At 42.8% G+C, this 11561-nt stretch overlaps 1 protein-coding gene across 2 annotated transcripts; it reads left to right on the forward strand.

The window, feature by feature from the left end:
- Positions 1-11561, forward strand: LOC310644471 (uncharacterized protein). Of its 2 annotated transcripts, none has more exons than XM_083369467.1 (7): positions 1-246; positions 3808-4748; positions 5447-6555; positions 6983-7100; positions 8906-9517; positions 10186-10346; positions 11211-11561. In XM_083369467.1, exons 2-7 carry the CDS (start codon positions 4145-4147, stop codon positions 11217-11219), a joined length of 2613 nt encoding a protein of 870 aa, XP_083225593.1. In that variant the 5' UTR covers positions 1-246; positions 3808-4144; the 3' UTR covers positions 11220-11561. The 2 variants fall into 2 exon arrangements, with proteins under 2 accessions (XP_083225593.1, XP_083225592.1); XM_083369466.1 differs by lacking the exon at positions 1-246 and adding an exon at positions 751-894.

Raw genomic sequence — 11561 nt, forward strand, 5'->3', positions numbered from 1 at the left:
CTCTTTGATTGACAAGTGTGCTTCACCTCTCCCGTCCTTAGCTCCCGCCCGATCAGAATAGGTAGCCCGGAGGGGCGGGGGGGGGGGGGGGGCCGCCAGCGCTAGAGCCCTTCCTCCAGGATGATTGACCGATGGGACAAGCAATGATCTCCTCCCGGTCGAGATCTCCCGGCTTTCCTATTGGTTCCCGCGGGCGAGTCCTGGGCCGAAGCGCCGCCTTCTCTTCTCCTGGTCCTTTAACCGCAGGTAGGCGGTTTGGGGTGCCCCAAAGCAGGTAGGGAAGCCCCCCCCCTCTCCATCATCATCATCACGAGAGGCCATTCTTGCCTCGGAGAAGAAGAGGGCGCGGGCCGCGACGGGCCTTCGGGCGGCGGGTCGGAAAGGGATGGAGGCACCGCTTGGCCTTAAGGGCTTTGCCCTTTCTGCAAGAGCATCTCGGCTGCCTTCCCGGCGGGCCGTGTCTAATGACGCCCGGGGACCCCGTAAGTGGGGAGGGGGCCGGGGGAGCAAAGGGGCAAGGAGGGGCCGGGGAAAACCCACCTGGCCTCCTCGGGGCTTTGGTCTGCAGGAATCGGAGCTGCCCCCGGGCGGGATCTCAACCCAGAGCGCCTGGGTCCCCCCCCCCCCCCCGCCTGCAGCTTTAGCCCGAAGCTGGTTCTTGATTTATAGCCTTGATGTATAGTGTAAATGTTCTCATGTATATATACTGTATCCTGTGTGTGATGTCTGTCTACCCATCATCTATCTCAGGGGTCAGCAACCTGAAACAGTGAAAGAGCCACTCGGAACCAGTTCCCTCACAAAACGAAAAACTGGGAGCTGCAAAAAATGCGTGTGCATGCGTGTACATGCGCGCATGGGCAGAACAGGGTTTGACTGAAGAGTGGAGACAAGGTGAGATATGCACCTACCTTGCATATTTGAATTGATTGGTTGAACTTTTTTAGTCCCACTTTTTTTTTTTTTTTTGGACTGCACATGGCAGAGGACTGGGAGCCGCATGTGGCTCCGGAGCCGCGGGTTGCAGACCTGTGATCTATCTTATCTACCTACCTGCCTACCGATCTATCTATCCATCCATCCCAATGAAGGAGAATATTGGTAGCTCCGGGTTGAAATGAGGGGTCCTTGGTGCTCTCTGAGCTTGCTTGTTTTCTTGCAGACGTTTCATGACCCAAACTATCCATCCATCCAGTATGTATGTATATCTTTATGTGTATACACACACACACACTGCAAATCACTTCAGGTTAAACATAAAATGATAATTTCTAATGAACCTTTATTGTCAAAATACAACCATGTACACAACTGTTGGTTTTGCATGTACATTAGCTATTACAATAATAATCAAAACCTAGCTATACATATTATATATGCACGTACATATACATGTCTGTGTGTACCCAAGTTATACAAAATCCAAATTGCTGAAATGGCCACTAAATAGAAATTTGGCTCTTTATGTATTGTGTGTTTTGTGTGTAAATACATGTAACCACAGTTTGTTAAAGTAAGTCAAAAATTGGCTATGCATATGTTACCTCTCTGTGTCTGCACACACATACAATTGCAACAATAACCAAATCAAATCCTCTTGAAATGATACAGTAGCCAAGTCAAAATCTCCCTCTCTCTCTCTCTCTCCCCCTCCCTCCCTGTCAAATGCACATCTATACATTGCATGGTCATATTGCAAGTTTAACTAGTAAAAGGGTAACTATGTCAAAAATTGGCTAGATATACACTACAGATACATGTAAATGGTTACTGTGGGTCAAACTATAAAAGGGATATCTATAAGGCAAACACTGTGCAAGTAGAGAATAGACACCATCTTCTGGAGATAATTTGGATTCTTGTTCTGCGGCCTAAAAGGTTCCTTCCACGTGTTTATATGTGTGAATTTTAAAATATTTATATGCTACTTTCTTCCTGAAAGCTTATTTTATTTACTATGTTACTGTGTTAATTTTATTCCAGAGAGATCAATCATATATAAATATGCCTTTAAAATGAATGTAATATGCTTAGCCTGATTAGTTATAAATTTGATAGTTCGCCTCCGCAACATGTAATGGTTGAATACTTTTAATCTTCATTCTTTGCAAGCAATGCCCTCACGTTCAGCTGAATTTCTAGTGAATTATGTGACTTATATGTCCTTTGCAACTGAAGTACGGTAGCTTGCATTTCTTTTAATCTAGTTCAGATTATATTCCTGGAAATCATTTGGTTTTGATTCCAGATAACATCCAGGTGCTGCCATCTGGTGATTTGGAAAAAGCTTACTGTACAGTAATATAATTTGCAGATTGAGGAAAAAAAGTAAAATGACAAATCACTTCTGCATTGCTGCAAAAAATATAGTTAGTAAATATTGTGCATGAGGGACCCTTTGCCTTTAGTATATTATGAATCAACAAAAGAGTTGTTTCAGTATATAGGCTTGTGTTGTATAGTGTTAACTTCACAATACCATTCTTAGATTGGTTACGGTGTGAAATAGCAATTAGCCCAATATTTGGTGAAGAGTGCATTTCACTTTCTTTTCCAGATTGTGATAAAGTAATAGTGCTGCTATATATCTGAGAATATACCTTGTGGAACCAATCTGAATTTGCTTTCATGAAAATATACAAGAGGACTGAAATTGCTTAAGATTGGAACTGGACTGTTAAAATGTGCATTAATCCTCAAATCTTATGTCACAGATGAGCAAGCACACAGTAGCGTCATACTGCCATTCTGTGCAGATGTACATGGAGATAAAGCTGATTAAAAGCAAGATCTGTTTATATTGTTGGGCTATGAGACAATATTTTAGAACAGAAAATAAAATTATTCATTTTTACATGTAATAAATGATCTAGTGCCTACTGACCTTTATTGTTCATAACACTGATGTCCTGGATTGTGTGTTTTCTAATCTTGTTCAACTGTTCAGCTGTTACCATGATGTGAGGTATTGAATGTGAGGTATTGAATGAAAACAAGTAATCTCCTGATATGGAAGTAGTTTTAGTTCTGTCATGTTGAGGGGGATTGTATACAATGGATTACTTATTTTTCTAACCAATGCAAGCTTTTGTGCATTGTACAACACAGAAGCTGAAAATGGAAGTAGACATGTCTGGAAAAAACATCGCTTATTCTTGGAATAGTCATCTCAGATCTCTGCAAGAAATAGAAATTGATTATATTATCAATTAATTTTGCACAGTGATTTTATTTTGAAGGATTCCGGGGGTTAGTGTTCAAATGCTACAATATTGTGTGACAAGCCGAGGCATAATACTCTGTAGTTCTTCTCTGTTAAGCTTGCTTATATTTTGAGCCGATCACTTTTCTCTCAACCTGAATTTCTTCACAGAACTGACATGAGGCAAAATGGAGAAAACATTTAACTTGCACTGGAGTGCTTGGGAGAAGTGTGTGATATAAATATTTAGTCATTTTTTTTGGCACAAGCTTCCAGGATTTTTCCAGATGTGACCAAACTGTCCCCTTCAACAAACAGAGGAGATAACTAAGTTAGTTAAAAGGAGAGAGAGGTTTTATACAGTATAGAACAGGTAGGCAACCTTGGCTGTTTTATGACTTGTGGACTTCAACTCCCAGAATTCCTGAGCCAGCATAGCTCAGCTTGGAAACCTCTCCCTTTCTCCTCAGCATGGCTGGCTCAGGAATTCTGGGAGTTGAAGTCCACGAGTCATAAAAGAGACAAAGTTGCCTACCCCTGGTATAGAAGATCAAAGTTTTTCTGATTTAAACGTTGGCTTTTGAAACCTGACCTTTCTTCCCCAGGAGATGCAGTATTCTTCCTTCTCTCGTGAGCTGTGACTTACCCTGACCTAATATCTCTGCACCTGATACAAGTGGGAAGATGTAGCTATTGGGGCTGTGCAGAGTTTGGATGCCTAGATTTGGAAGTTTCGTAATCTACACTCTCTGCATAAATGACAGACGGAGGAGAATCGAGGACCATCTGCAAGGCAGTTCCAGCACAGAAAGCCCGAACTCTGAAATACAGACCATTTACATTTCCTTCCTTGTATCAGCACGGCTTGTGTTTGGACTTCGGCGGGCCTGATCCCTGCTGTGTAACCTGCCGACGAGACGTTTCAGGTTTCCCTTGGTAGAAATGAGGCGGGATAGACCACAAGAGCGGGCAGCTAGCTGGCCAGCAGAGCATATCAAGGTGCTCCTTGCCCTCTGGACTGAGGCAGCGGTCACTCATGACCTTAGCTCCCACGGGAGGAACCGTGCCGTCTACGATGGCATTTCTCAGCGTCTTGCAGAAATGGGCATTTATCGAACTGGAGACCAGTGCCGTGAAAAAATGAAAGGCTTAAAAGTGGCTTACCGCAAGGCCAAGGAAAATAACTCTGTGGGCCGGCCCCCTATCAAATGCCCCTTCTACGATGAAATTGACCAGATCATGACACAGTATATAAACTGCAGGCCCGGTTTCCCCTCTGAGGTTGGTGAAGGGTCCGGTGTCACTGCGGACAGACAGGAAGGCCTCTCCATCTCTGAGCCCTGGGGGGCCCAATCCAGCATCACTGAGCGTTGGGGGTCCCAGGCCTCCGGGCATTGGCTGTCCCAAACTGCTGCCTCTGAAAGCCAAGGGACTGATGAATTCAGCTACACTCAGGCAGAGACTCATGAGGCTTTTGGTGAGATACAAGTCATCCCAGTTCAGGTGAAGGAAGAGGAATCGGAAGGTGAAATCTCACCTGAGCTGGGTAACAACCATTTGTTCATTTTTCCTGAGGGTGTCAGTACAAATTCTCTAGAAGGATACCTAAGGAGGGGTGGTGGAGCTTATGTCTGAATATTCTGTTAATTGTTTTCTGAACTTTTTGGGTCTTTAGTTTCACAATTTTGTTGGACTTAATATTTTGGTCTAAATATTTTACCTGAATTCCACTGGAACCAGAACTTGATGTCTCTGGCCATAAATATAATCCTCTATATCTGGGGTCTTCAAACTTGGCCCTCTTATGACTTGCGGACTTCAACTCCCAGAATTCCTCAGCCAGGCGTGCCTGGCTAAGGACTTCTGGGAGTTGAAGTCCACAAGTCATAAAACGGCCATGTTTGAAGACCCCTGCTCTATAGCCAATTCTGTCAGGTATTATTATTATTATTATTATTATTATTATTATTATTATTATTATTATTATTATTATTATTATTATTATTTATACACTCAAAACAAAAACATCACAGGGTAACCTTCAGCCTTTTTTTTTGTTTTTAGCATGCAGTCACAGGTGTTGTGTTCGCATTCATTTTATTATTTTCCTGACCTTCGAATCAGCCAGCAGATGTTAGGAATCATTCTGACGCTATGGATGAGGTTGCACTACTTTGCGAGTACCGGTATATTTTTAATATATATATACACATATATGGCTCTTCAGTGTTCCTTATTTTACAGATGTGGTCTCTCCTATGCTAATGGAGATCCAGCCTCCGCCCAGGCAGCTCATCTCCCTGCTTGACCAACGTCCCCATCTTCGAACTCGGAAACAAAAGGTTCAGGGGGATGGGCAGTCAAGGGGGGCTGGCCAGAAGTGCAGTCGCTCACATCAGCCAGAACTGCAGAGAATGCAGAAACAGGTTGCCCTACAAGCTGAGGAAAAACAGAGCTTAGCGGAGTTCATCCAGCACGACAAGGAGATGCGACGTGAGGATAGGGAGTTCCAAGCCCAGCTCTTTGAGAAACTTTTTCAGAAGCAAACTGAGCTTGTCCAGGTGCTAACTCAGCGGTCTCCTGCCAGTCCTAACTCTGCTGCCTGTGCTAATCCTATGCAGACCTTGCAGATGGCCACGAAGCATGGAGCAGGAACAGCTGCAGGGCCTAGTTCATCCCTGCAGGCTTTATTAGAACAGATAATGCAGTCTGACCTCTCGGGGAAGAGTCTAAACAGACTTGCAGTGAAGGAAGCCCTCGGAGGAAGAGTTAAGGTGCCTCCTGAAGTACAGTATTGGACAGCCGAAGAGATACTAAGGTGGCTCTTGTCTCAGCAGCCTCCCGCAGACCACTGTCAGGAGATGCTGTCAGGCCCAAGGCTGCCTTTCGCTGCGGGGCACCTGGGAGGAACAGGGAAAGGTGATAATTCAGAGGCACATCTCTCAGGTTTGAATCCATTGTGCGATCCATACCAGAGTTCTCAGCAGCAAGGTAAAGACCAGCTCCACCACAAGGCCCAACATCTGTGTGCCAGCAGTTGTGCGAAAGCACTTGAAACAGACATAGACTTAGAGACGCGCCGACAGTCATTCAGGCAGTTCCATTACCAGGAGGCCCAGGGACCCCAGGAAGCATACAGGTGTCTATGGCGGCTTTCCCACCAGTGGCTACGGCCAGACGTGCGTAGCAAAGAGCAAATTATGGAGCTGCTAGTTGTTGAGCAGTTCCTGAACATACTCCCTGAAGAGATCCAGACCTTGGTACGTGAATGCCAGCCCGAAAATAGCAAGGAAGCTGTGGCCCTGGCAGAGAGATTCCAGCTCCATTTTGAGTCCAAGAGGCAACGGGACCAAGTAAGATTATGTTGAGAATTATTTCTGCTTTGGGGGGGGGTTGACAAGGTAGCAACGAGAAGCACTGCAGGTCATAGGAAGATGAAAGCTGTTTTCCTGTACTTCCGATTTGCTTTGAGCCTTTCTGCTTTGGTAAAAGCAGACAGGCTGTTCAAAATGTTCTCTAGACAGTAGAAAATGAATCTGCTTTTTTAAAAAAATTAAAATTCTTATGGGTATAAATTGTCAAATTCTAGCCAATATTTTCATGTGATTGTGCAGCAAGATTCAGTTTTGGAGAATATTTAGGATGAGGCAACAAACAGCAAGTTCAAAATGCTTGTATTTATCCTCAGTTCACGAATGATAGGGGAATACCTCTTTACCCTTTTGGTGTGGAAGTGAGGGCCCTTTTTAATTTGTAAGAGTGGCAATTCTTATTTTTCAGATCCGTGTTACTTCTGATAACATGGTTGTAGATTCACCCCGAGAAGACGTGAATGAGGATCAGAGACAACCCTGCGTAAAAGACAGTCGAGAAAATCCTAGGAAGGTTGGCTTGCTAGGTAAGACTTTGCTTATTAGGGGCATCGAATCTTGGATGTGACAGATTTGTTTCTTTTTATCTTTTGAGGATCAGTGTCTATTGTTTTAGTAAATCTCCACTCAGGTTGTTTTCCCCTTTCTGCTTATATTTGCATACCATAAACAGCTTTATCCACTTTATCCTCTCAGTTTCTATCATTGCTTGGTCAATATATCAAACAAAGAAGCATTTTTTTGACAATACGCTTCTTAGCATAGAGACTAGCAAATTAGCAAAATCTGTGGGAAGGAAAAGCCAGCCAAGGCCGTGATTGGGATCATCAGAAGGCAAGGAAGTGAAGTGTTTGCTGAGGACAAATGTTATAGGCCTCCCAGGTTGTTGTTGTTGTTGTTGTTGTTGTTGTTGTTGTTGTTGTTGTTGTTGTTGTTCTTCTTCTTCTTCTTCTTCTTCTTCTTCTTCTTCTTCTTCTTCTTCTCCTCCTCCTCCTCCTCCTCCTCCTCCTCCTTCTTCTCCTTCTCCTTCTCCTTCTCATCCTCCTTCTCATCCTCCTCCTCCTTCTCATCCTTCTCCTCCTCCTCCTCCTCCTCCTCCTCCTCCTCCTCCTCCTCCTCCTCCTCCTCCTCCTCCGTGGAGATTATCTAGTACCACCCCCTGCTCAGGCAGGAAACCCTATACCATTTCAGATAAATGGCTGTCCAGTCTCTTAAAAACCTCCAGTGTTGGAGCACCCACAATTTCTGGAGGCAAATTATTCCACTAAAAAACTATTCTGTCAGGAAATTTCTCCCTAGTTCTAGGTTGCTTCTCTCCTTGATTAGTTTCCATCTGTGGCTTCTTGTCCTGCCTTCAGGTGCTTTGGAGAATAGCTTGACTCCCTCTTCCTTGTGGCAACCCCTGTTCAGGTTCAGTTTATGTTCACTCATTATATATGTCACAGCCTGTTGAGTTCACTCAACAGCATATTTGTAAAGACACTTTGAATGGTAATTTTCAGATCCATGGCAGGGTTGGTTGATTCAAAAGGCATTTAGTTGAATCTAAGCCTCTTCTGGAGGGTTAGGTACACTATAGAGAGAAGACAAAAAAAAAGAACTCTTCAAATTAATTCAGATTACTTTAGAAGTATATGCATAAACTCCATGAAGAAGTTCCACATTGGGTGAATCTTAAGCAAGTCAGTTTATCTTAATTTGTCATTTTTTAAAAAAAAAATTAATTTTTTTTTATTCCCATTTATATCCCACCCTTCTCCGAAGACTCAGGGCGGCTTACAATCTAAAGCACAAATCAATGTGCTTAGCAATAGCCTTCATTCTATGTATATGCCTGCTTATTAGGGCTTTCGCCCCCCCCCCAAAGCAGCATTATTACAAAGTCAGCTTATTGCCCCCAACAATCTGGGTCCTCATTTTACCTACCTCGGAAGGATGGAAGGCTGAGTCAACCTTGAGCCTGGTGGGACTCGAACCTGCACTAATTGCAGGCAGCTGGTGTTACTTGAGGCATTAGCCCACTGCTCCACCAAGGCTCTTCAATTTATCTGTAAAATAGGAATAATTAATTATGATCTGTCTCAAAGTTTTTATGAAAGGAAAGCTATCAACTACCCTTCACATTTTAAGGGTTGTATTCATATTTACAGCCCAAACAAAAACCTCTTAAGTAAGGAAGCATATACCCTCTAAGAAGTGAGTGGAATGGCACTCCATCTATGGGCCTGGAACCCAAGTCTTAAGATTCCCAGCCTAGGGCCTTAACCACGAGCCCATTGTTATTTTTGTATCTTGGCAGGTCTCTCAAGATAAACTTATTCTCCATCTTCAGGTACAGAAACACATCTTCAGCTGAGGAAGAGAGCCAGATCAGATCCAAGAGAGCAGATTGTGCCCAAACAGGATGGAGAACACGGTGTGGCAGCAGCCAAGCAGATGAAGTTGGATAATAACATAGAGGAGCAAGAAATGCTTGAAACTGGAAAGAAAGCAAAGGAAATGTCCATGTCTAGGCCAGGAAAGCAGGCTGGGAAAGCAAAAGGGCGGAGAAGATCTGTCCCCAGTTATAATGTGGCTGGAGAAAGCCAGACGGAGGGGGAAGCTAAGATGAAAAGCAGTGGCCGAGTTTCAGAAGCTGTGAATGGGATAATGCATGAGCAGAAAGCATCGGCTAGTCTTGGGCCATCTCAGCTGGCTTTTGACAAGGATGCCACCGTGTCCAGCCCCCAACCTGGCCATGATGGTCATGGGTCTCCTGACATAGACAGACCTTCATTTAGTGACAGCATTGACATTTTACTGGATTCTCCTTGGAGTGGAAATGGCAGTGGTGACACAGCCCAAGACGGGGGCCCTGGTTCCAGGATGCAACCCCCATGTGTGGGCTGCACCATGTTGAAGGCTGAGTTGGATACAGTACGTGAGGAGCTCCGATTAACCCAAGGTAACTCTGGAGGCATCAACAAACAGGGCCTCTTCACCATGGTGACATCAATTTCCTTTTTGTCCTTCCAGCATTCCTTGCAAGAATTTGTATCTTGCCTGTATACTTGCATGATTGTCTTGCCGTTGATTCTGTTTAATATTTGTTTGTTCCTGAACTCAGTACTGACCACAATACAGAACATAAATCACTTAGATCTTGCCCAGAATAATTGCTTGGCTATTAATTAAGTCTACTTATTGAAAACAGCATCCCCCATAGCAAATCTCACTTTTCATTTTGTTATAATATAAGAGCACTCGCCAGGAAAGTGCAGTGTTGATATTTGGTAGAGAATTCTTTACTGGCATCCTAGCTAAGCGGTCTTATATGAGTATTACATTTAGAAAGGTAGGATATCAATGAATAAACAAGAATTAAAATGAATACAGTTTAAAGGCACCAGCAAAAGAGCTTGATGAAGGAACAAAGGATGGAATTAGGAGTGGCAGGAAATGCTTGATTTGAAAAATTTATCCACTGTTTTAAAAGTAAACTAAGGTGGAAAGACATATCTCAATGCATTTATTAAGGTGGCAAGAACGACGGTCCCACCAGGTCTGCTAAGAAGGGTTTTTCGCAGCATTTTGTGATATTTATTATCTTTGTTGTTGTTCATTTATATGCAGCTTCTACACTGTATGGGTTGAGCGGTTCGTCTTTGCAGGACATATCAGAGGCTCTTGGCACCGTTGTACGAATCCTGAACAACACAAAATCTTTACCAGGAACAAATACATCCCAGAACATTGCTGAAATCTCTAGTAGGCCAGTATGGCGGGAAAGAAATGTAAGTCTCCCCCTTTGTTACTTTTTGGGCGCAAGGCATTTTTCCTTTCATACTCTCTAGGTTTTATTTTCCTTTCTTTGAAAAGGAATATGAGTCTCTGGTTGAGTACTGTTAAAACAGAGAAAGTAGCAAGGATTTAAAAATGGCAAACAGCCATCCTTAAATACTTGGCTTTGCTATTTGGGCTATCTGGTAGAATTTACAGTTTTCCCATTAATCCGAAGCAGTTGCCTGTTTTCCAAAGTGATAGCATGGAAAGCTCTTGCTCTTCAACTAGGGAAGGTCCACAGTGCAGTGTCATTGCAAATTTGGATTACTGCAGATGGTTTCAATGGTGGCTGGAAGACAGTCTTGGAACGGAGAGCTAAACTTCCATTCTCAATAAAATTCAGTAGTTGAGCCTCTGAAAACTTAATCAGATGGAAGATATTTTGAACATCACACACGGGATGGAGAAACTAATAAAGAATTATTTCCACAGGTGTGGAAAGATTTGTTAAAAGAATTTTTTTAAAAAAAAAATTGATGGGCAGTTTGATGGATAGTTATTGTACTTTCCACGAACTAATGTAATCCATCTAAATAAGTGGTTTTCCACTTTTTGATGCAGATTTGTTTCCCATTATATGTAAACAAAAGTGAGCAATATCTGCTTATCTGACATTTTCTTCCAATCTATAATCTTAACTCAGGAAACTTTTATGAATGAGTCTCTTTTTTTTCTTTATGAAATATCTGGGCTTGGTTAGAAATCGTTAGTCCCTTTTATGTTAAATTGTTTGCCAAGTGTTCATACTCTGAATAGAATATAAAATACTTAGAATCTTTTGATATGATACTAATAGTGTTTTATCTTTCCTGTAGCATCTCTGAAACCTTGCATGGACCAAACGTATCCCCCAAATCAAGAAATTCAGCAGCAATATAAATATTAGAAGCACCTGCTTTAAAAGGAGAGTGAAAAGCAGCCTTTCCTCTTTGATTGCCTGAGACTTACAACTATCCCTGTCCATGATTCCCTATCCCTTTCCCATCCTGTTGGATTGCTTAGACTACTCATCTGGCTCTGAACCAGATGCTCTTTCCCTGCTATGGTGCAAATGTTGTAATTCCTTTATCCTTTTACTGTTAACCTTGTTTTTGTTTTTTATATATACTGTAGTAATCTCTTTCTTCCCTTTCCTGCTTGAGTTTAAATAAAGCAACTGGGAATGA

Source organism: Vipera ursinii (genome assembly GCF_947247035.1).
Source record: "Vipera ursinii genome assembly, chromosome: 9".
Lineage (NCBI taxonomy): Eukaryota > Metazoa > Chordata > Lepidosauria > Squamata > Viperidae > Vipera > Vipera ursinii.